Raw genomic sequence first — 25,313 nt, 5'->3', positions numbered from 1 at the left:
CCTGTTTAAAGAACTGGAATTTCATTTCACTGCTTTGTGCTACTATTACAGAAGTTGATCATGGTCATTTCTTTTCTTTCCTGGTACATTTTCGGTCATACATACTGGTTACTTGGGACCACAACCCTTGGCTACAATTGGAATCCACCTCATCTCTTCCGGTAGATTGTCTACGAAGTGTTCCTCTCTTTTAATTGGCTTGTATTCAGCAACCATCTATAATGTATTTGGTAGAATTAGACTAAGGTTTTTCTTGGAGGGTTTGTGCGTGCGTGCATGCATGCTCAGTCCCTCAGCCATGTCAGATTCTTGGCAACACTATGGACTGTAGACCACAAGGCTCCTCTGTCCATGGAATTTTCCAGGCAAAAATACTGGGCTGGGTTGCCACTTCCTACTCCAGGGGATCTTCCTGACCAAGGGATCAAACGTGCATCTCTTGTGTCTCCTGCAATGACAGGCCGATTCTTTACCACTGCACCACCTGGGAAGCTCTTGGAGGGTTCACACTTACTTAAAAGTAGATGTTTCATGATACTGAAATGATTTTATGACCAATAGTGATCTTCAGCATTTCCAGGCTCTCAAATAGTATCATTATGACCCAGAATTCTGGTAGCTCCGTTGTGGATTTGGTGGTGTTATGGAGGACACAATTATTTGCAGAGGAAAACCTTGCCTCTGCTCACAACCACCTCCTTGACCTCCCTGGGAGGCCAATAGCCACTGGGAGTACCCATCTGAAAAATGTTATTGCATAACAAGAGACTACCATTTAAAAGTCAAGTCTGTGATTTTGGCAGGATTCCCATCCCCTCCCCAAGCAGAACAGGAAAATAATAGAAAGCCCACCCACCTAATAATGGGACCCATTAAGTGCCAAGGTCAGTAAAATGTTTTTTCTTTAAAATGGATTCAGGGACTTGCCTGGTGGTCCATTGGTTAACACTGCACTTCCAATGCAGGGGGCACAGGTTTGATCCCTGGTTGAGGAACTAAGATCCCACATGCCAAAAATGAATAAATAAAATAACTATAAATTTTAAAATGGGTCAGACCACACTAGTCTCCAAGGAGAGTAAGGAGCTTCTCCTGAGGAGAGACACTCACTACTGGGTTGACAAGTAGAGCGGCTCACTAGGGACAATGTTGACAGCGGGGTCAGAATTGTAGAAGCCACTGTCACTTCCCCCTGCGACTGGAAACACCACCACCCCCTCCCCATTCTTCAGCCTCTTTGAGACTGGGTGACTGCCCAGCAGGCCAAGCCCCGGGCTCCAGTAGAAACCACGAGAGTCAGATCTGGGACATTGTGGGGAGACTGGCAAGAAGGGTACAGAGAATAACTGAGAAGGGGTAGAGATTTTCCTAGGATGCAGAATGGCATTGCAGGTGAATTTTTTATCTCGAAAAAGTATGTACATGTTTTGTGAATCTCGATATTTAGGGTCAAATGCTTTCTAGAAGGGTCTGTACCAGTTCCCCTTTTGTTATCCCCCTAACCTACTGATCGGAGAAGGCAATGGCAACTCACTCCAGTACTCTTGCCTGGAAAAACCCATGGATGGAGGAGCCTGGTAGGCTGCAGTCCATGGGGTCGCTAAGAGTCGGACACGACTGAGCGACTTCACTTTCACTTTTCACTTTCACGCATTGGAGAAGGTAATGGCAATCCACTCCAGTGTCCTTGCCTGGAGAATACCAGCGATGGGGGAGCCTGGTAGGCTGCCGTCTATGGGGTCGCACAGAGTCGGACACGACTTAAGCAACTTAGCAGTAGCAGCAGTAACCTACTGATAGGTCACCTCCCAGGCTGTGTTAACAAGGGCCACTGCTGTGGGCACAGGTCCCCAGGCCACCTTCAGCCCAGGGAGCCTGCGTGAGGCCCTTGCAGGGCTCTGAGAGCCAGACTGTGGAACCAGTTCCCAAGGGAATCCTTTCCCATCATCAGCTTAGTTCAGCAAATATTCCCTGAGCCCTGGAGTTGGTCCTTGTGCAAGATCAGCTTTTTCTGGGCATGAATGTCCTTCAACATGTTAATAGACATACTGTGAAAAAAATACAGGTCAAATAAACTTGGGACGAGCTGCATGTTAAACCTTATTCCTGGAGACTACTTGGTATATTAAAGACCCAGTAAGTTCTGTGGAAAGAAGACACTTTGGACATTGGTTAGCCCAGCACTTCTCCACACAGGGGCTCTCACCTCTCAGGCCCACCTTGAGACAGAGAGACAGTTGGGAGGCACCAGGTGGCATAAAGACGGAGAGTCTCACCTCTCACCTCTGGCCTTCAAGAGCAATTGAGTTAGTTCAGTGAGACTTGGACTGTGAGGCACAGGTGGGAATGCTGGGAGTTCAGTGAGTTGCTGGGAGATCAGAGGACCAGAGAGTCCTGGGGCTAGAGATGAGGGAATGGGGGTCTCCAGGTGGGTGATACATGAGGGGCAGCTCAAATGACCCAGGCCCTCTCTCCCAACGCCCACCCCCAGTTGAGAATGAATCCAGCAGTACTCTGCCATCCTGCTGAGAGATAGGCCGTGAGCATCACAGCCTCTTCCGAGGCTGATTCACCTCCCTCTGTTCCCTCTCAACCTGGAAACCTCACCAGAGAAGCAATCCCCCACACCTCCATGTTCCTCCTCCTTCAGGCTGTCTTTGTTCATGGAAGCCTGGTTGGCCTTGGAGACCGGAGCCTGGAGCCCTGTATTCACCTGTTTACTGGTATGACTCAGAGACCACAGAAAACCCAACGTGAACCAGCCTAAGCTAGGAAGAAATTTACTGACATGTATAATTAACAAGTTAAAGATTGTTCTAGCTTCAGGCATGGCTAGACTCGGGGGCTCAAGCAATGTCATCAGAAATCTCAGGGTTCCTCTGCCTCTTGGCTCAACTCTGCTGCTATCCATGTGGGCTGCAGCCTCAGCTTCTTACTCAGCTGCCCAAGTTCAATGCCCAAGGCTCAGAATCCAGTTTGTTCTCATCCCAGCAACTCGGGCAAAAATCCCAGGGCTCACTCTGATTGGATCAACTTGAGCAAATCAGTTTAGCCAGAGGGGGCCTCCAGGCACTGATTGGCCAGGACTGAACCACATCCTTCCTGTGAGGCTTGATTAAGATTGGGAGAGGGGAAATTATCCAGGAGGCCCACTGGACAGTTTCAGGAGATGATTGCCAAGAGGAAAGTAAAGACTGCTGGTCACAAAAACAACAGATGTCCCCAGTACCTTCTGGAATCCTCACTAGCATCTGCTTCCTTCAAGGGATTTGCTCGCTGCCAAGAGCCTCACAGCTGGGCCCCAGCATGGGTGCATGTGAAATGAGCTTGTCTCAAATGACCACCTGGCACTTCATGTTGCTATGGGCAGCAGCCTTGATGGAAAGCTCCCAAGGGCACATACACCCTTCTAGCTGGGTTCTTGGCTATTCCCAGGACTTCATGGAATCCACACCAGTCACTGGCTGCTAGGCCATCTCCATAAATAATGCACATATCATTCACCCAGTATATAAGGTCAATGTCCCAGGCGGTTTTAGAATGTTTCACCTCTGTTTCCTTATTTGAGCCTTCATCACCTCTCTGAGCTCAGACTAGACCCTGTGGGCATAGACTGAGGTCTCCATAGGCTGAGGACAGCCCTGTGCTTGCCTACAAAGGCTTGAGGTTAGGAGGGACAAGCAGCCACACTGCAGAATTGGACCAGTTCAAGTAAAGCTGTTACCGGGTTTTCATCCTCACGAAGCAACTTCCACCAGGAGGGACCGGAGTGGCCAGGGGCCTGAGGCAGGCAGGGCTGGCCTGCATCCAGGACACAGAAGGCCACAGGGGAGACTGAGCATCAGGGTCCTGGAAGGACTGGGACCTGGAAGGCCTTTGGGCCCTTGGGCCAGCAACGGAGCTATGGAGAGGTGACCCCAGATCCTGGCCCTCGGGCCTGGGGCAGCCTGGAAGGGAGGCAGAGTTCCAGGGAGTACAGCTGGGAACCCCCGCCCCCCCACCCCCAAATCCAATCAGTTGAGGCCCTAGAGCCCCATCAGGGCAGCAGCCACTCTGTGGAGTCCTATAATAGGGCCAAGAGATGGCCAAAAGCTGTGCCTGCCCTAGGAGGACGCTCTGCACATCACGCATTTCAACAGAACTAAACAAGAGAGAGGGCTTCCCTGGTGTTCAGACAGTATAAAGAATCTGCCTGCAGTGCAGGAGACCCCGGGTTCCATTCCTGGGTTGGGAAGATTCCCTGGAGAAGGAAAGGGCAGCGGACAGAGGAGCCTGGCAGACTACAGTTTACAGGGTCACAAAGAGTCGGACATGACTGAGCGACTAACACTTTCAAACAAGAGGGAGTTTGAAACAAGAGGGTCCAGAATCCAGGGGACTCCCATGACTCCAGAAGAGCCAACCCTGGCCTCAGCTCTGGCTCTGGGAGGCCTGCAGTCTCCACTCCAGGAAAAGAAGGATCAGAACCCTGAGATGGGCCATCAGCTGTCCAGAGGGAAGGCTTGGGAAATGACCACCGACTTTCATGTCTGACTGAGGTTCCAGCAACAGAGAGGGAGGAAGATCTTGTTTTTGGCGGAGGCTGCGTTTGTTAGGGGCCAGGGCCCAGAATGGCTCTTTCCTGGAAGGAGCTGAACGCTGGAGAGCCATATGCGGTTCCTCTATGTCCACCAGGGGGCGCCCATTCCCCACAAATCTTCCAACTTGGGGTCCCTGGGCATCCTGTCCTTCCCCTTGGAGAGAACTTGAATAGGATCCAGGCGACCCTGTACCCCAAGGACACTTCCCAGGCAGTGATAAATTGTGTACTAAACTCGGGACTAGAGAGAAATGGGTTCTGCTGAAGGCAGCAGGGCCTGTTCCAGACCAAACCTTTGGAGGGGTGAGCAGTACAGATGGCAAAGTGAATGTGGTGAGCTCACAGTGCAGACTTGAGACCCTAGGCAAAGCAGCTCTGGGCCATGGCACACGCCTCATGCTAGTGTTGCCTTCAGGCAGAGTAGGAGATAGAGGCCCAGCAGGGCTCAGTTATTTGCCCCACACTAATGTGGCTGTGTGTCTGTGTCTGGACAGGGTTAACTAAGCTCCTGTCCTTTCTGAGAGTTTTGGGGCTTATAGTTCCAAACTGGGTTGGTCCTGATCCCAGTTCCATATGTTGTCTGTTATGTGGCCTTCAGAGACCCCTTCCCCTGCCTCAGGGACCGCCCTCCTGCCTGCCCCCCCGGCCTCTAGGCTCTGGGCCCCACAGGACAAGCTTCCCTGGACGGCAGGACAAAGAGCAGCTGGCCAGTCTTGCCTCAAGGGGCCACAGTCCAGCCTGGCAGCGCCCGTGGAATGGGCACCCAGGATCAGAGGGCCCTTCGTACCAAAGCTTTGATCTGACCTTGACTCTAGGCAGCCCGGGACCTCCACACTGCACCCTCACTCAACACTCCACAGGCTCCAGCCCTGGTGAAGGGCGAGGCCCTCCCAGAAGGCGGGCGCCTGGCAGAAACCACGAATTGCGAGAGACAAGCTGTAGAAGGATGTCCCACCAGGAGGTGTCCTGATGGGTCTCTCCTGTTTCTTTCCTTGTCTCTAGAGCCCAGAGTGGTGCCTGGCACAGAGAGAGCGTTCCATAAAAAAGCGAGCAGAGGGATGAAGGAATAAATGAACGGAGACAGAATACTTACACAGGAAGGATAACTTGGTGAATAAGGAGTAGCCCCTAACCTCAGGCCCAAACCACATCCAAACAGGTGAATATACAAGTTCACACTGTGAGAACTGCTGGCCGGCCAAGGGAGGGGCTGGGGGCCAGGAAAGGTGTCTCTGGGGAAATAACAGTAGTAATGCTGCTACTGAGACCTAACACAGAGCAAGTAGCAAGAAGTATGGGAGTCACGCATTCCTGTGACAGGAACAGTAAGTGCAAAGGCCCTGAGGGAGGAGGACCAAGCTTGCCAGGGGCACCAGGAGGCTGATGCAGCTAGTGAGCAAAGGGGGTAGGGCACTGGGCAGAGAGCTGGCCCTGGCCTCGGAGCTGTCACTTACTGGGAGGGACTGCACCCAGTGTGGCAGGCTCCGTGGTGTAACTAGTCTTGTCTCTTCTTGTTATGGCCTCGCCCTGGCCCACTGTGTTCACACTTTGGCCTTAGTTGCTCTGGCCTGGCCCAGGCCTCAATCCTGCCCTCCGCACCTGGGCACCCAACAGCCTCAAGCACAGTGAGGCCACCACGCAGCTCCTGACCTTCATCTCCTGCTCCTTCCAGGTGATAAAGAGCTCCTCCCTGTGCCAGGGGGCTCAGGCCTGAGCCTGGGATCCAGTGCGAACTGTGTCCAACATCCAATTCATCCCGGAGTCCAGACTTGGTACCCCATGTGATGATTTAAATGTACCTGGTTCTCCCACCCCTAGCCCCTCCCCTCTGTCCAGCAACCTCCCCAACCCTGTAGCCTGCCTGTAAGTTTTCCTATTTAGTCTCCTTGATTTCCCCAAACCCTCAGTACCTGGCTCAGACTGCTCGCCCATCCCTTTTGCCCATGTGCCCTCCATGGGCTCCTTCATCAGGGCTGTCTGTTCCCCACCCCCTGCCAAAAAACATCCCCCCCCCCCCACCAAAAACATCCCCTACCAGTTTGTTGTTTTTTTCTTTTAATATTCCTGGCCCTTCCAGTCTGTTTCAATGCCACCTCTCCAGGGAAACCCTCCCTGCTTTGCCAGTTACCCTGTCCTAGTACTCAGAGCGCCCTTATCAGTGGCCTGTTTACAGCTCCTTAAGGATTCTAAGGATTGTCCTTAAGGAATTATAAACAGATACTTGGTTATTGTGGGCTTCCCCAATGGCTCAAAGAATCCGTCTGCAATGCAGGAGACACAGGAGACGCAGATTCAATCCCTGGGTCGGGAAGATACCCTGCAGAAGGAAATGGCTACCCAGTCCATTATTCTTATCTGGAAAATTAATGGAAAATTCCATGGACAGAGGAACCTGGCAGGCTATAGTCTATAGGGTCCCAAAGAGTCAGACACAACTGAGCATGCACACACCTGGTTAATAACCACCCCCCTCTTATCACCCTTCTCTCCCCAACGTGTCTTGAAGAGACATGACTCCTTAATGCAAACGGTGGCAGCTGGAGAGGCAGGGAGAGAGAACAGAAGTGGGGGTAGATAAAATATCCCAGGATGTCTCCTCCCATCAGGAGGGGCTGGGGTCCCAAGCGCTCCTTCTTGTGATACAACAGTGTGCTCCCACCCTAGCCAGCTCAAAGATCCCTGATGTGGCTCAGAGGTCACAGGTCAAGGGTGGGAAGGGAGGTGCACGGCTTCCACTCGGCCTTCAGGACAGACTCCAGGCTGAGAAAATGCCTCCAGGAGGGAGACAGGAGGCCACAGTAACCCAGCCAGCAGAGGTGGGTTCTGCAGCCACTCCACTGTAAAACCAAAGCCAATTCCAGGCAGCCCCAGCGCTGGGGTTTCAACCCTCCCTGAACCCTGCCACCACACACGAGGTTCAGCTGTGGACCCCTCACACCACACACGAGGCTCCTCTGTGGACCCCTCCCACCACACACAGGAAGCTCCTCTGTGGACCCCTCACATCACACACGAGGCTCCTCTGTAGACACCCTCCATCACACACGAGGTTCCTCTGTGGACCCCTCACACCACACACATGAGGCTCAGCTGTGGACCCCCCACACCACACACGAGGCTCCTCTGTGGACCCCTCACACCACACACACAAGGCTCCTCTGTGGACCCTTCACACACCACACACACGAGGTTCCTCTGTGGACCCCACACCACACACACAAGGCTCAGCTGTGGACCCCTCACACCACACACATGAGGCTCCTCTGTGGACCCTTCACACCACACCACACACACGAGATTCCTCTGTGGACCCCACACCACACACACAAGGCTCAGCTATGGACCCCTCACACCACACACACGAGGCTCCTCTGTGGACCCCTCACACCACACACACGAGGTTCCTCTGTGGACACCTCACACCACACACGAGGCTCAGCTGTGGACCCCACACCATACACACACGAGGCTCCTCTGTGGACCCTTCACACAACACCACACACAAGGATCCTCTGTGAACCCCTCACACCACACACGAGGATCCTCTGTGGACCCCTCCCACCACACACAGGAAGCTCCTCTGTGGACCCCTCACATCACACACGAGGCTCCTCTGTAGACACCCTCCATCACACACGAGGTTCCTCTGTGGACCCCTCACACCACACACATGAGGCTCAGCTGTGGACCCCCCACACCACACACGAGGCTCCTCTGTGGACCCCTCACACCACACACACAAGGCTCCTCTGTGGACCCTTCACACACCACACACACGAGGTTCCTCTGTGGACCCCACACCACACACACAAGGCTCAGCTGTGGACCCCTCACACCACACACATGAGGCTCCTCTGTGGACCCTTCACACCACACCACACACACGAGATTCCTCTGTGGACCCCACACCACACACACAAGGCTCAGCTATGGACCCCTCACACCACACACACGAGGCTCCTCTGTGGACCCCTCACACCACACACACGAGGTTCCTCTGTGGACACCTCACACCACACACGAGGCTCAGCTGTGGACCCCACACCATACACACACGAGGCTCCTCTGTGGACCCTTCACACAACACCACACACAAGGATCCTCTGTGAACCCCTCACACCACACACGAGGATCCTCTGTGGACCCCTCACACCACACACACATGAAGCTCCTCTGTGTACCCACCCCGCTACCACACACAAGGCTCCTCTGTGGACCCCCCCACCACACACATGAGGCTCACCTGTGGACCCCAGAAGGTTCTTAGAGGGCTCTTAAACAGTCGCCTCTCTCCTTGAGGGCTTGAGTTTGTCACACTTTATCCAGTTTGCTCTCCTGACTCACTGTCCTGACTCACCTGTCTGAAAATTCCGAGCAGCTCACCTATCATCCCTTGCTGTGCCGAAGGGGCAGGGTTGTTTGTCTCTCCCCCAACCAAGGTATTTGTTTCTTCTGGAAATTGGAATTTTGAATAAGGGCAAGGTTGCTAAGGAATCTGCCTGCAATGCAGGAGATCCAGGTTCAATCCCTGGGTCGGGAAGGTCCCCTAGACAAGAAAATGGCAACCTACTCCAGTCTTCTTACCTGGGAAATCTCATGGACAAAGGAGCCTGGCAGGCTAGTCTATGGGGTCCCAATGGTTGGACACAACTTAGCTCTTAAGTGACTAAACCTAGGCTGCGTTCGTGTCCTGGAATGTATGTCCTAAGGGACCAGAAAGTGCCACGTGTGACCATCAGGGGGAGCCATTCAGTGCCCAGGATAATCCAGTGAGGCCTTTGAGGTGAAGGGCACAGCTAGCAGCTGTCCCACAGGGAGGTGGCATCTCTGGGATCTTTGGCTTTGAGTTCACACTTGGGCCTGGACCACCCCACACCCCACCTCCTGGATCCAGAGAGCAGCCTGGCATGTAGCCTGTTACCCCAGCATATAGAGGTGTCTGTACCTTTCCAATGCAACTGGGTTATACAACTTCAGTGAAGATGCTCTCACTATAATCCTAAGAAGGGATGAAGCTGGTAAGTGGCTCCCCCTTCAGACCATAGCTCTAGTGCCCGCACCACATCCCCATTAGCCAGTTGCAGCTCAGTCCTTGACTACAGGATGGTGCAAAGAGGCACACCTCCCCCAACTGAGGTCTCCAACCCACTGTCCCCAGGAAGGAAAGCAGGGTCCAGAGTTCAAGATCCTCCCCTCTTCTTGCCCCCGCCCCTCTGGGGAAAGCCTAAAGAAACCAAAACAGAAAAACCAGGCCTGAGACAGCTTTGTTAGAACAACTCAGCAAAATAAAATTCCGGTTTATTGTTGGACAACATTGTTTCACACATACATCAAACAGGCCAAAAAAATAAACAGCAACTTCATAGACAAAAAAAGGAAAAAGAAACCTTTTATCTTTGGCCTTTTTAACCATCTCATACAAACCAACTACTTATAGTACAGCTAAGTACATACACAAAAAAAGTTACTGGAATGCTCGGAATAAGATTGTTTTTTTTTGTTGTTGTTTTTGCTTTTTTTACAAGGTTTTTTTTCTCCTTTGAGATTATAATGAACATGGTCACACCACAAGTAAAGTCAGAGTAGGACAGAAAACGCTCCAAAGGCTGGTTTGGTCATCTGAGATCATTAAAAATGGCTGACCCCTAACAATATGTACAAAAATATAAAATGTAAATAAAAAATACAAACAAATTTTCCTTTTTAAAGTACTTTAAGAAAAAAAGCAGGGCCTTGAAAGTTTTGGTTCTTTTTTCCTCCCCTGTTGCAAATTCATGTTGTGGTTTTGGTTGGGTGGTGGAGAGCGCTGTCGTCTGCGGGTGGCGCTGCCTGCCGGTGGGGGCAGGCGGGCGGGACTCTCTACTCGAAGGTGACCACGTTTAGATTCTGAGACGGGGGAAGTGGAGGGTGAATAGGTCACGGCGGCCTTTTTTTTTTTTAAGTTTAACTTTTCCTTTTTTGCTGTCTAGTCATCCTCATCAGTCTTCTGCTTCTTGGTATCCACATCGTCATCCTGGGAAGGGAAGGATTGTCAAGGCCTCTTCCAATCCCCTGGGCCCACCCACCCACTGGCTGAGCTCCTGCTAGCAGAGCTAAAACCAGGCATGCGAGGATCCAGAGGGTCCCTGTTCCCACTCCAGCTCAAGAGGAGAAGGACCACACACCACATCTTGTATCACTCAAGTTCCATCAGCCCTTCTAATGTTAGTGTCTCAGATCCCAACCCTCTATCCCAACTCGAGCCAGACCTGACCCACCTCATCATCTTCAGCTGCCCGTTTGCCCGTAGCTGCCTCGGCCTCCTCATCTTCATCTCCGTCCTCTTCCTCACCTGGAGAGAACAAAGCCCAGGTAAACCGCTCTGCCTTCCTCATCCAACCAGGCACCAGCGGGTCCTGGGACTCTCCCACTCAGTGGCAGCCACCAACGGTGGGGGGGGCGGGGGGCGGGGGTAGGACAACGGGACAGACACGACAGGAAAACCACAGCTCCTTGGGCAATCTCCCAGTAACAGACTGGCCAGGGTTGAGTGCCGCTGAACTGTCTCTGCTGCCTGACAAACCAGGCAGTCACTGCACCCACACTGCCCATCACGGGCATCTTGTCATCAGAGGTAAGAAGACCCAAGTAAAACCAGAGAAGCCCCACCAACCAATGATCAGGGCATGGAGGACACTCTTCGGTGGGAGTGAGTGTGATGCTGAGGGCACAGCCCCACAGCCACTAGCCTGAAGTGAGGAAGATGCCGGCTCTGCAGCTACAAGCCCAGCTGGAGGTGGTCCCTTGGACCCGCCACCCCCCAGGGAGACCCCAGTCCCTCCCCATCTGCTGGGAAAGACCAGAAGTTACTAGAGAACAAAGCTACTCACCGTCACCTTCCTCCTCCTCCTCCTCCTCCTCCCCACCTTCCTCCTCTTCTTCGTCTACCTCGTTGTCGGCCTCCTGCTCCCCATTTTCCTCATTCTCCTCGACAGAAAGCAGAGCAGCTTGTTGATGAGGACAGAACATCACTCTGCCCCCAACGTCCCTTCTTCCAGACCCTGCCCTGGGCTTCTACAGACCAGACCCCCTGAGAGATGCCCCCTGAAGTTCCAGCCAGAGATCCCAGTACAGACTGGCCAAGGCCTCGGCCCCCCACCCCACCCTTGATTAAGCCCAAAGTCTCTTAAGTAAGAACTCCAGGCCAGGAGCTGCTGGGGGTATGACCACAGCAGACACTCACAGCATTCCCATTTGCAGGTGCCTCTCTCCCATTCTCCGCCTCCTCCACAACTTCCTTCTTCTCCTTTAAGTCCTTCAAAAAGGAAAAGGAAACCAGTAAGTCTTCTGAGTAGCCTAGGGCTGGCAAAGGGGCCCGAACCTACAGGTAGCAGGGATTCAATGCGGATTCTAATGTCCCAAGTTACAAGCTCCAAGTTACAGGTGGGAGGGAGCAAAGAATACTGAGTGTCTGTGGCCGGGATCTCATCCTACTTCTCTACCCTTAAAAACACACACACACTTTCAAAAATGGATCCAGGACAGCGGTTCCCACCGCACCTTTACTCATGCTTCTTAGGAAACAAGCCATGTGGCACCACAGCCCGAAACCTGTCTGGCCGGGCGGACGAGACCGGGAACACTTCACTCACACTCTCTCATCACAGACTTGTTTCCAACCAGAGAGCTCCGCCTCTCACAAATCCTTCTTGGAAGACAGCAGGTATGTGCCATAAATAAATAAGGCAAAGGGGGAGGGCCCTCACACCGCGGGAGGACTCGCGTGGGTGGACTAGCCTGGGAAGGGAATGGGAGGGAACTAACTGGCAAAACTGGGGAAGCCGCTTCTCCAGCCAGAGGCCCCGCAGCCGAGCTCGAGCTCGGAGCCCACGATCTGGCAAGCGCAGGGCTTTCTTTGAAGGCACCTGAATCCCACCGGTCCCTCCGTAAGCCACAGCCATCCCTGGCAGACCACAGCCCTGAACATGGACGCGGGCCCAGGCGACACACTTCTGGGCCCGAGTGAGGCCTTGCTGCACTCAGGCGCGCCGTCCCTGAAATTTGGCACTTGGGAGCGCCAAATTTCCCTCCGTGGCTCTCTCGCCCGAGGGCCAGCTCGGTGTCCGTCAGGCCGCGCCTCGCCCAAGCCCCAAGGGGCAGCGCCGCCGCGGGCAACCCCGCAGCCCCGTAATTTTTTCCACCCAGTGCGGCACTCTGCCGCCAACACAAACAGGCTTCGAGCAGCCCTGGAACCGGAGGCCACTAGGGCGCCTTCCGGTGAAGGGCCCCGGGACACCTGCCGGCCCCATCCTCCTGGTGCTCCCTGTCCGACCCGGCGCGGACCTCGGCACCGCCCGCTCCCGCCCCCTGGCGGCCGGAGCCCCGGGGAGTTGTGGGGGCGGGGAGGTCGTGGCGCGCAGGCGCGCACCCCCGCCCGGCGGGCTTTGCGCGCGGGCCTCTGCACGCACCGCGCGCGCGGAGCACGTGGCCCGGGGCCTCCGAGTGCGCCCCTGACCCCGGAGACCCGGCGCCCGCGGGCGGCACTGACACCGCCGGGCGCGCGCCAGGTGCTCTCCAGTCCTTCCGGGCCTCTGGGCGCCCCCGCCGCCTCCCCTCGCAGGCCTAGGTGCGCGGGCCTACTACGTCTCTGTATTTGGCGGGCAAAGTCCCGCGGGAGGCTGCCCCGAAGTCCGCGGGGCTTTCGCAGTCCCGCAAGCCCGAGGCCGTCGGAGACGCATTCCACAGGGGCATTTGGGGCTCCTAGCGAAAAATAACCTTGGGGGAAAAGCGAACGCCCGCGCTGGGAAGGGCTGACCCTCTCCTTCAAACCAGTTCCCTGGCTGGGCCCAGAGAGCGCCGGAGGGAGCCCCGGCGGAGATCCGTGTCCCAAGCTCCACTCCTCTCGGGGAGTCTCCCCTGGGAAAGAACCAGGGGTGACGCGAGGGGCACAGGGGTTAAGGAGACGCCAAGGTGACTCGCGCCTCTCTCCGGAGGGGCACGAATAAGGACCAAAGGATAAAAAAAATAGCGGTCCCTTCTCCAAGTGCCGTGCTCCCGCCGAGGGCGGAGACACTCCCCAGGGCAGACAGCGGGACCGACGCGGCGCGCAGGAGCGGAGCTGCGCCAAACACGCAGGATCTCAAATCCGAGGGCAGTGAATCCGCATCACCGGGCCTCAACAGCCCCCGGCGCGCGGCTCGGCCCCGCAAGAAGGTAGCCGTGGCCGCAGCTTTTGTTCGCCCGCGTAGTCACCGAAGCAGCCGCACACTCGGTGCCCCCGGGCAGCCGCGGGGGGCGCCCATCGTCGCCCCGGCGCGCCGCTCCTTCACTTTCCGTTTCCTCCCCTCCAGCGCGTGGGCTCGCCTCCTCCTCAGAGAACCCTGGTACCGCTGGTGAATTACTGAGGCTGGGCGGCTGCTCCCGGCACACTCCTCCACACCCCGGGGAACCCACCTCCCCTCCCCGAGGGCAGCCGGCGCGGAGGAGACCTTCACACCTCCGTGGTAAGACAACCGACACCGCAGCCCCGCCGCCCCGCTCCGCCTTATCGGAGCCTAGTCCAGATAAACCTCCTCGGATCCACTACGAGGCGCGAAAACTCGGCCGCCTGGCGCCGAACAAAGAGCAGCGCCGCGGACGGGCGCTCGCCGTGGACGGACGCTCGCCACGGAGCCGCCACTTCCCTGAGCCGGCCTGCGCCCGCACACGCGGGCCTCCCCCCCTCCCCGGCACTTCCGATTCCCAAAGCGCTCCAGTTTCAAAGTTATCTCCGCGCGCCCCCTGGGCCGACGACCCCCCAGCCAGGCCCCTATCCTCCGGCCGCCACTCCGAAGAGTCACAAACAAGTTTCGGGAGCCCGTGCAGCAGCCTCCCCTCGATCCTGTCGGCCTCCGCACCCGCATCTCCGGGTCCCTGAGGGCCCCCCAGGTCACTCCTGGATGGGCATCACGTTTCCCCACGGCGCTTCCCGCCCCCTCCCCCGCACGCGCACAAAGAGTGGGCTACCTAGTACCCCAGGCCGGGAGCGGGCGGGCTCCGCAGCGAATGGGAGTAACAGCGGGCTCGGGGCAGAGCCGGGTGCTGCGCGCCAAACACCGCTCCGGCAGTGGTGGCGCGCGGACCCCAAAAGGGCGGGCGGGCGGCGTCTAACCTCACCTTGGTGGTGATCTCGGAGCTGGTGTCCACGGCCGCGTCTGACATGATGGGGCACTCCGGTGATCCGATGCAACGGACTGAGAAGAAAAGCGGGAGTTCGAGGACTCTGGCGGTAAAGCTGCCGGAGTCCGCGCTGGCGGAGATGGCGCGCGGAGGAGGCGGCTGCGGCGAGCGGGGAAGCCGGAGACAGGAACAATGCAAAGATGGCTTTTCAGAGCAGCCAGTGGGGAACTCACGCGGCGCCAGAACCTTTAATATAGATTAGTGGGCGGCGCTCGGCCTCCTTTGCCCGAACGCCATTGGCTGCGGGCAGGGAGCGGGCGCTCGCTCATTGGCTCGATTCCGAACAATGGGCAAGCATGCTTAAAGCGGCAGTGCCTTGGTGCCTGCGCGCTGCGCAGTCGCCGGCCGCCCTGTCATTCGGGGTCTGAGTTTGCCGGGTCTCGGCAGCACCGACGCCGCGGGGGGAGGGGCGCGCTCTCGCATTCGGGGCGCGCTCCCGCCGCTGTTTTGCTCGGGGCTGCTGACGCAGAAAGCCAAAGCGCGGCAAAGCTGCCCGCCCAGCCCCCACCTTCCCCCCCACCCCGTCCTCACCCCTCCCCGCGGTGGCTCGGAAGGAGGGGGGCAGGGAAGAAGAGGAGGAGGCGGTGGCTGGCCCACACGACGGCTGCCAGCGAGGGGGAGGGGCAGGCCGGGTGCTGGGCTGTGCTCGCCCCGGGCGGTGCCCTGCGTAGTGCCCGGGGATGCTCACCCCCCACGCTCGCGCCTCGGCACATTCCACCACGAATTGTCCCAGCGCAAGTCGGCGGAAAGCCCCACGACGAGCGCTGAGGGCGTGAGGGAGACCCGCGTTCCTGGGCCACCCCGTACGTCCTCTACCCGCGTCCCGTTCTGGGCGCCCCGAGTCTTTGGAGAGGTGACCTCTTCGCCCACTACCCAACCTAGGCGCCCGCTGCCAAAGCCAGCCGACGAGTGGGCTTCGTGCCAAGCATTCACATTGGGGGTATTTGTGCATCTAGGGGACTCGAGGGCCGGTATGGGCTCTGTCGTCGAGCTGAACAGCCCACGGGCGTCGCAACACACAGCGGGTGCCCGCACTTCGGGGTTCTGGTTTGCGCCTGCCCCGAGCGGTCACTGCCGTCGCGACAGCTTCTGGGATGCTTCCAGGGCCCGGCCTTCGAGTCTGTCGCTCTCCCGCCCCACTTAAAGGCTCTGTGAAGGGCACTTGAACATATCCCTTGCTAGGTTATTCGAGGGGAAGTAATCGTCCCTCAGACCGGGTGGGCTACTCCTTGGGGGCTCCTTGAGGTTTGGGGCGCCATTTAGGGAACACGCGGAGCCCGAAGAAGGGAACTAGGCGGACGCCACACTCAAGATGGCGCTGGGCTCGGCGAGCGTGGCGTGACGTGGCGACCCAACCCACTCGGACGATCCGAAAACCGTAGGCGACCCTCCCCTTATCGCCATCGTATTTGGCTGTCGAACTGAGACACCGGGTTTGCGCCAAGAAAGGTTGAATTGAGTGCAAAGACGTTCGAGAGAAATATACCTGTGCCACACACAAGATGGCGACAGATAGGGTTCATCCTCGTGTTGCCAGAAGGGGGCGCCCGACACGGAAGGCGGGACTCGGGAGAAGCGAGCGCACACTGGCTGAGAGTGGCGGGCGAACACAAAGTTGACGCTTTGCGTCCTGCCATTGGCAGGTTCCTCTGTCTGTCTCTTGGGGGCCGCCGATTTGGGAATGGAGAAAACCCGGAATCTGGGATTGCGGAGGAGGGACAATTGTCAAGTCCAGCAGTGCTTGAAGTCGGGGGGCGAGAGGAGAGACTGAGTGGGTCGCCCTTCTCTTTTAAGTCAAGGACCTGTGGCCCTATTCCCACCGCTAGACCCTCCCTTAACTAAGCTCAGCGCGCACTCGCCTGGCTGCATCCGCCTCGGGCCACAGACTCGGCTGCCCAGCTGGGAGCAGGCGCGGAGTGCCGGGGCGCCACTCGGGTCGGGGTCCCCTCCCACTGCCCCTGTCGCTCGCTTATCGGGCTCGCATCCCCGTTTACATCTGCCTTTCTGGCTGCTGGCCTGTGGGGGCTTTCCCGAGCGAGTTTGTCTTTTGGGGAAAAGAGAAGCCCGCTCTGCCTGTCCTCCTGCAGAGGGGAACGTGGGGCAGGTGCTGGACAGGACAGGGCACCGCGCCACCTCCCGCAGGCTGGCGGTCGCCATCCCTTCCTGGGTACGCAACCGCGGAGGGGCGCCCGCCGGGTCCCCGCCCTACCCCAGGGCGCCCCGATGGCTGGAGGTGCGATTCTCCCCCAGGACGGGCGCCCGCCAAACCAAAGGACTGGCAAGTGGTGTCCCCCGGGGCCACGCGTCCCAACCTTTTTGTTCACTCCGCTCCCGCCCGCCGTCAGTTGCCTTTAGTAAGACGGAGATCGGGGCCGCCCTTCGCCCCGGAGTAGGAAGGGTCTCTTCGGCCGCTGCGGCCGCGACCCTTCCTTTGTATCACATTATCCCGTGAGGTGGAGGGATTGTGCGGCTCCTACATAGGGTACAAGAGCGCCTCCTGAGGCGCGACCCTTAAACTCTGGTTACCCTGGAAGGGATTGTTTAGTCCACGAAACGCCGATGCATCGAGAGTTTGTTCTGTGCCGCATTTGAGCGAGTGAGTCTTCTTCCCTGTCTGGATAGTGGCCTTGGGCAGTCGTCTCTTGTGTTCACGGCTGAAAACTGGTCACGATTGTTCTGGATTCTGGCCTTAGTGAACGGGGGAGGGGAGGCGAGGGGAGGGGGCGGATCCTGGGAGGAGCTGGGTGAATGTGAATTTCCCTCGAAGAACTGCATTGCCTGACGCTGTCCCTGTGCAGCTGACTTGGCTAGGTGGGTAAGGCTCATGCCCACCTGGCTCTGGAACCAGCGTTCCCTTCACTGAGGACACACTGGGTGCCTGCTGTGTAGGTGGCAGTGAGCCTCTGGCTCATGCTTCAAGCATTTTTAGGTATTCTCCACACTTTCCAAAGTAGGTAGGACAATTATAGAGTAGGGTTTTATGAAACTGATCTTTTTTGAAGGTCAAAACCAACTGAAAATGGCAGATTTATAGGTTCAACCTCTCATATGCTATCACTGTCCTTTTTTAACAGGCCAGGAAAGCGGACCAAGGGATTATAGCAAGGGACTTGGGGTAACCAAGTGAATCAGTGACCAAGTTGAGGCTAAAACCCTTGAGTGGAGGAATCTTTGTTGTTCAATGAGCCCTCAATCAGCTATGGCCTTGAACCTCATTCTTGCCATAGGCATGTGGTATCTGACACCTCATAAGTGAAGGAGTTATTTAGGCTAATGGAGAGCCTCATTCCAGGACTTCCCTGATGGGCCAGTGGTTAAGAATCCTCCTGCCAATGGAGGGTTCATGAGTTCAATCCCTGGTCTGGGAAGCTCTCACGTGGAGCAACTAAGCCCAGGTGCCACAACTATTGAGCCAGTGCTCTGGAGCCCACCAGCCGCAACAACTGAAGCCCATGCGCCTGGCACCCCTGCTATAGAGCCCCCACTTGCTGCAGCTAGAGAAAGCCTGAGGGCCACAATGAAGACTCAGCCAAAAGGAAAAAGAAAAAGCCTCGTTTCTCCAGTGACAGGCAACCCCTCACCTCCTTTGCTCTTTCTGAACAGGTTGTTTTCCCCGTCCCCTGTCACTTTGACTCATTGGTGTCTCTCTGCCCTTTGCTGCTTCTGTGGCCTTTCAACACCCTACCCCCCACCCCGAGGACAAACTGATAATGCCGTGGAAGCCCACATGTCCTGTTCCTGGTCATTTACAGCCTGAGGCTCATGGGCTTTGGTTAGAGCTGCTTTAAGCCAGGGGACCCAATTAGCCTCCAGGCTAGTTTTGCTTTTAGGGAATTTGCATGAGGGACACCTCTGCATGGCCTGCACAGTCTCAGCGGGACAACAGGCCTTTCTCTGCTGGCCTTGGGCACATATTTATTTCAGTTGCCTCAGCCTGTAGGCACTTAAGTTTGCAATTCTGGCTCCAAAGTAATTTCTAATATTCCTAATTGGTCATCTCACAATTTTGATACCTGAGAGACCAGAAAGACTATAAATGCTAGTAAAGCTGCCTGGGTTCAAATCCCAGCCCTGCCATATGCTTGCTGTGTGAATTTGGGAGAGTTATCTTCCCACCTTTGAAAAATGGAGATGACAAGAATAGTATCTACCTTCCACAGGTTCTGGTGGGAACTGAACAAGTTCATATGCAGAAAGCGCTTAAAAATAGGGTCTGGCACAACCAGGAAAGCTGTCAGTGTTCTCAGGATTCCACTTTCCAGCTGCCATCTGTACCTAAGTGGGTTGGCTTCACAGTTTTCGTAAGACTCTGGACAAAGGAACAATGTCTTCAGCAAATTCTTCCTGTACTCGGTGGGAAAAGAGGGCATTGGCCGAGTTGAGTTTCTGGAAGCCTGTGACTCGGTGCCTGACATCCTTGGCAGCCCCTCTGGCCTCAGAGGAAGGACAGAGTCTGAGAGAAACAAGCCTCCAAAAGACCCGCCTTTAGAAACCCAGGAGTTTCAGGCTGTGGTTTCCTTGCCCAAGCATCAGGGCCTGGGGAGCTGCCAGGGCCCTTTCAACTCTCCCACCCTGCTGAGCCCGGATGGGATTGTGTAAGAGCCGCCCTCCACACGCCTGCTCTCTCGTGCAGCACGCCTGGGCCTGCCTGTCCTCCCGGGGGGCCAGGCCAGAAGGCCCTGGTACCCACACAGGTCTGGCCACCCAAAGGCTCCTGCCTGGTCGGGAGAGGGAGGAGAACATCTCTTTGAAGTCCAGGGCCTGCTCCCAAACTGATGCCAAACTGGAGTTCTGGGGAGGCTTGGGGAAAGGGGGTATGTGCTGTGTACAAGACCCCAGCCACCCCCTGAGCACACATGCCCTGGTGTCTCCAGGGATCTTCTGCTGGCCTGTACCATTCTCCAGGCCTTCCCTCCATCTGTGTGTGTGTGTGTGTGTGTGTGTGTGTGTGTGTGTGTGTGTGTGTGTCTCTGTGTGTGTGTGTGTGTGTGTGTGTGTGTGTGTGTGTCTGTGTCTGTGTCTGTGTGTGTGTGTGTCTGTGTGTCTGTGTCTGTGTGTCTGTGTGTGTCTGTGTGCACGCCTCCCTGCATAGCCCGAGTAGGTGTTTTGCTTAAGCTCCGAGTACCGTTTGTGAGTGCGTGGGCCTAGCATCCCGGTGGCAGGTGAAGGTGCTGGCTGGGGGAGAACATGTGTGGGAGCATACCCTGTTGCCCTGGCTGCGAAAGCAGGGCATCTGGAGAAAGGTTAATCAGGTATGTGACCGCGAGAGGGCATTTAAGGAGGCATCTCCGCACCTGGCCCCACGTGGAAACCCAGCAAGACAGGAACCAAGAGCGGGCCCCAGCTGAGGACCTCAGTGGTCTGGGCCAGGCCAGAAATCCCAACCTGGTTAAACCTGAAGCTGGGAGAGGCTGGCTCTTTGACATCTTGAAGTTTCCTCTTCCTTCTTCTCTGTTAAACTCAAATGGATCTTTTCTACCTTTCCGTCACCCCTGGCAGAGGAGCCACCCCCAGTCTCGATTAGAGGGGAGAAGATGAGGGATGGAGGACACACCATCACCTCCCCCTCTCACAGCCAAGGGGAGTGCAGACAAGGTGATCAATTGGATGGTTCCAGGGCTCAGAACACTCAGTGGTCCAACCAGGAAACGCCTGGACACGCCAGATGGCTGGTAACCCTGGTCTGGTCCTTACTTATGTGCTGGTAACTATGGCATTCCTGCAGAAATCTGAGGTACACTGTCAGGAAGAAGGGACCTGCAGCGTTCAGTCCGAGAACAGCTTCCAGCTCCAACGCTGCTTCTCTGCGGTGGAGAAGCCAGGGCGGCTCCGGGAGCATTTGGTTTGCACATGACAGAGCAGAAGGATGGAGGAGCTTAGCAGAGATCACAGAGCAAGCGGGTGACACCGGGATCGGGCCTCCTGCACCCTCCTGGGAGGGCTCGCAGCTGCCCGGTGTAGTGCATAGGAATCTGTTTCCAGATCCGGGTGGGAGCGAGGGTTGGAGATTTCAGCCTCCTTTAAAGTAATGTTCTCTCCTCCAAGAGGTTTTCTGAGAATTTCACGGGAAAAAAAGTGAGGCTCGGACAATTCTATAGGAAAATCTCAAAACAGGATGAAAGGTTACTCCAGAGACCAAACCTCCCAGGGAAGGGAAAGAGGAGCACCCTTTCTAGGGAAATGCAAGCTCCATGGGTATTTAGAGCCTGAGAGGAAAGTCAGAGCTCACATACCTGAACCAAGAGCCCCAGGCCTCCTCAGCTGCTGCTGCTGCTAAGTCGCTTCGTGTCCGACTCTGTGCGACCCCATGGACTGCAGCCCACCAGGCTCCTCTGTCCATGGGATTTTCCAGGCAAGAGTACTGGAGTGGGGTGCCATTGCCTTCTCCTCCTCAGCTGCAGCACGTTCTTAACTTACAGTGTTGTGGCCGAGCCTAGAATTGTGACTGGCTCTTGGCAGCTTTCTCCAGGGCAGGCCACTCTCTCTTGCCACTTAGGTGCTTCAAGGGTGTTACTTTGAAAGCATGGGCTAGACACCTCCTCATCCACCTGGCTGCTGGCAAGGCCTCAGTTTTCCCACTCGCTAAGTGGAGGGAAGAATATAGCCCAGGTTCCAGGGAGGGAACAGCACGGCTGTCAGTCCTCCCTTCATCCTGAGTCGTTCACTGGGCCACATCAAAGTCCTTGGCCAAGACACAGTTTTGAGACCCGCCCCCCACCCCCAACGCCAAAGTACCTATCACCGAGGGAGTAACCAGTCTCCTTTTGGGCTGTATGTGATAGGTTGGAGGTCTCCTCAATGAAGACTTTTAGGATGATAAAATGTATTCCAGAATGTTCTTCATTCAAAGTCACCACTATAATTAAACAAGGGGCAGCCATGATGGAAGTAAAATGTGTTCTGAATACCTGTAGAAACAGATAAAAGGGAAACCAGCAATTAATGATTAATGTTAATAAGTGAGCCTGCATGAAATGAGTGTCGAGCGTTAGTCGCTCAGTCGTGGCCGATTCTTTGTGACCCTATGAACTGTAGCCCACGAGGCTCCTCTGTCCATGGGATTCTCCAGGCGAGAACACTGGAGTGGGTTGCTGTGCCCTCCTCAGGGGATCTTCCTGACCCAGGGGTTGAACCCACGTCTCTTGCGTTGGCAGGTAGGTTCTTTACCACTAGTGCCACCTGGGAAGCCCCACTTGAATTGAAATGGCTCTCAAAGCAGGCAAGGACCAGCGTTAAGAAACGTCCATAGCTGAGAACCCTAGCTCCTGGTTACTGGAAGCTTTCTGCTTCATGCAAGCCTGGCACCTGGCAGTGGTGGGGGTCCTCTATGACTCCTCGCTTCAGTCCCACCTCTCTTCCTCACAGAGCCACCGATAGGAGTTAGGGCATGCCAGGGACTGGAGGATGCCTAGGACAAGCAGTGCCTAGGCTTGAGTGATGCTGGTTCTAAGCAAATTTCTTTATCCTCCCCACCTGGTTCCCATCACCTGGGCTGAAATGAGAGTGAATCTCTGGGCATACGTGCAGGCTGGGGGTGGCAGAGGCAGGTCTGGTTGTATCCCCCCATTCGGCATGGCCCTGTGTTCTGTACATCTGGCTATACTTCATCGAGAAGTGACCATTCTATTTCTCTGAATCAAGTGAAATTGGGCCCAATATTCCACTGAGCCACCCCTGATCCCAGGTGTGAACACCTGCTCCATGCTGGAGGAGAAGAGAAAACCTGAACGTGCTTCAGACAGTTATGGCAAGCGCCTCTGCAGATGGAGAGAATGGGAAAGAGCCTCCTTTTACAGGTGGGATTGCTGGGACCCAGAATAGGAGCCTGATTTGCCAGCAGAGTGGCCCCTGGCCAGGAAGAGGGCCCTTTGGCCCCAGCTGCCAGGGCTCCATGCCACCCACCCGCCCTCTCGATGAGCGATGGGGGCCCTGGCAGACGCTGGCTCTGAAAACTCAAAGGCCCAGGGCAGAGGTGCTTCCTGGAGCAAATCAGGCTTGGCAAGAGGCTAAGGTCAGGGAAATAAGTAAGGGAGAGAGCACAGGCGAGGGAGCCTGGGCAGCTCCAACAGGGAAACCAGCCAGGTAGGCACATGAACACGAGGGTGATGCAGGAGGGTCACAGGGGAGAGGGCGCCTCTGAAAGCTGCCTTGCCCCAAACAAGCAGAGACGTTCCAAACGTGCCCTTCCACAAGTGGGGCCTGGCTACCGCGGTAGAACCCTGAAGACCCGCCCCACCAGGGGCACGGCAAGGGACAGAGCTACAAGGTGTAAGCAGTAGAGAGGGCGGTGAGACAGGCAGCTCCTGTTTACTGAACAAAGTCTGGGTCAGACATGACTCTGGACTCCAGACCCACGTTAACCCATTCAGTCCTAGGTGGTGTGTTACCCACACTCACGGGAGTCAACCCTGCGTTATTCACTGGAAGGAATGATGCTGAAGCCGAAGCCCTGATACTTTGGCCACCTGATGCGAAGAGCCGACTCGGAAAAGACCCTGATGCTGGGAAAGACTGAAGGCGGGAGGAGCAGGGGACGACAGAGGACGAGATGGATGGTATCACCGACTCAATGGACATGAGTTTGCGCAAACTCTGGGAGATCGTGATGGACAGGGAAGCCTGGCGGGCTGTAGTCCTTGGGGCTACAAAGAGTTGGACACGACTGAGCGACTGAACAACAATACGAGAGAGGAAACCGAGGCACAGAGTGGGTAGATATTGCCCAGAGTACCTGGCAGAGCTGGGTTTTAAAACCAGGTGTAGCTCCTGCTTTCAAAGGGAAAAGCTGCTGGTCACAAGCAATCCTGCCCCCACCAGCCCGTGCCCCACCCCTGCCTCCTCCAAAGGCACGGACAGGCTCTCGGACTTTCCTCTGTCGATTGGTAAGGAGTTTATTTTCACCAGCTGAGGGGCTTGTCCTCCAGTAGATAGATGCCTTTCAGGTTGCAGAAGGAGCAGAGAATCCTCCCCAGATGGGTGATTTCTGGTTGCGAGGCAGGATTCTTTCTGGCAGGATATGATGACCCGGGGAGAACAGCATTTTGCAACTGTTTGTGGCCAAGGACTCACCAGTAAGTTAGCCTGCTGAAAACTAAATACTCCCGGGCTGTTTCATTGAGCTATTTCGTGACATCAGTAGACAGTTGGCAATAATGCCTTCAACATTTCTCCAGGCTACCATTGACCGTGGCCTTGCTCCAGGCTGTGGAAGCCCCACATTGCACAATGTTCCTTTATAGCGACCCACAGGACAAATTCCTTTCAGGCCCCCACACCAGCAGGGCAGTGTAGCCTGGTGGTTAGAAGCACAAACTCCAGGTCCCCCTGCTGTCCTCCTGTTGGGGATGGGTGGGGGCAGGAGCCCATCAGAGCAGGGTTCCTTGCCTGCCTCTGTGGCTTAGCATGTGAGTCCTTGGGCAAGGTGTAACCTCCATGAGCTCCAGTTTTCTCACCTGTAAAATGGGAATAAATAACACTCTCCTGAGACATCTCCTGGGGAATTCCCTGGTAGTCCTGTAGTTAGGACTCCGCGCTTTCACTGCCTGGGTTTGATCCCTGGTCGGGGAACTGAGGTACTGCCTACCACATGGTGTGGTCAAAAAAAAAAAAAAAAGACTTCTCCCAAATAACTTGCTTTAGTTTTTTTTTTATAGACCCTCTGTGTCTTGTAACTAAGCATATTTCCCTCCCTGTCTGGGCTGCCAGAGGCCCAGCACCCACCTTGAGGCCACTCCCCAGATCTAGAGCATGCTGAGGTGGATGGGATCAACCCTACCCACTCTTACTTCCTACCTTGTTTTCCCTTAACCCAACCTTTTCAGTCATTTTTTCCCCCTGTTGGCCTTTTGGTATTTCTATGAACTTCAGAACACGGGTCCCCAACCTCCAGGCCATGTACTGGTTGGTACCTCCTGTCAGACCAGCAGCGGCATTAGATTGGAAATAAAAGTGCACAATAAATGTAATGCACTAGGAATCATCTTGAAACCATCCCAGTCCATAGAAAAATTGTCTTCCGCGAAATCGGTTGTTGTTCAGTCACTCTTTTGCAACTCTATGGACTGTATCCCGCCAGGCTCCTCTGTCCATGGGATTTCCCAGGAAAGAATACTGGAGCGGGTTGCCATTTCCTTCTCCAGAGGATCTTCCCAGACCAGGGATCAAACCGGTAGTCTCCTGCATTGGCAGGCTTATTCTTTACCGCTGAGCCAGAAGGGAAGGCCCACAAAATCGGTCCCTGGTGCCGAAAAGATTGGGGACCACTGCTTTAGAACTAAGGCCTAAATTAATTATTGTGATAAAAAGACTGGAGCCCTTTATACCAAAGCACTTCCTCTCAGGTTATATGCTGTTTAAGCCTCACGCCAATCCAGGTAGGTGCCCCATTTTACAGGAGAGGAAATGGAGGCCCCTGGAGGGAACTGGCAGGGTGGACACAGGTCATCCCACGCCACCTGAGCTGCCCACCACCGGTCTCCCCTGGCCCCTGCCCTGGCTTCGTAAGTGGCCGCCCCCTACTCTCCCAGCCCTTTCCAGA

The 25,313-nt window shown here is 55.7% G+C and overlaps 1 protein-coding gene across 2 annotated transcripts; it reads right to left on the bottom strand.

Moving 5' to 3' along the window:
• Positions 1–9,842: 9,842 nt before the first annotated feature.
• PTMA (prothymosin alpha) lies at positions 9,843–14,942 on the bottom strand. Of its 2 annotated transcripts, none has more exons than XM_081585648.1 (5): positions 14,714–14,942; positions 11,802–11,873; positions 11,449–11,545; positions 10,837–10,910; positions 9,843–10,592 (listed from the first exon to the last, which is right to left on the bottom strand). In XM_081585648.1, the coding sequence occupies exons 1-5, from the start codon at positions 14,756–14,758 to the stop codon at positions 10,545–10,547; spliced, it is 336 nt and encodes a 111-aa protein (XP_081441774.1). In that variant the 5' UTR covers positions 14,759–14,942; the 3' UTR covers positions 9,843–10,544. The 2 variants fall into 2 exon arrangements, with proteins under 2 accessions (XP_081441774.1, XP_081441775.1); XM_081585649.1 differs by having other exon boundaries at positions 11,449–11,542.
• Between the last annotated feature and the right edge of the window lie 10,371 nt (positions 14,943–25,313).

Source organism: Giraffa tippelskirchi, chromosome 3 (genome assembly GCF_054371585.1).
Source record: "Giraffa tippelskirchi isolate mGirTip1 chromosome 3, T2T-mGirTip1v1.2.pri, whole genome shotgun sequence".
Classification (NCBI taxonomy): domain Eukaryota; kingdom Metazoa; phylum Chordata; class Mammalia; order Artiodactyla; family Giraffidae; genus Giraffa; species Giraffa tippelskirchi.
Note: the sequence above shows the minus strand (reverse complement) of the source record. Positions and strands in the feature narration are given on the sequence as shown.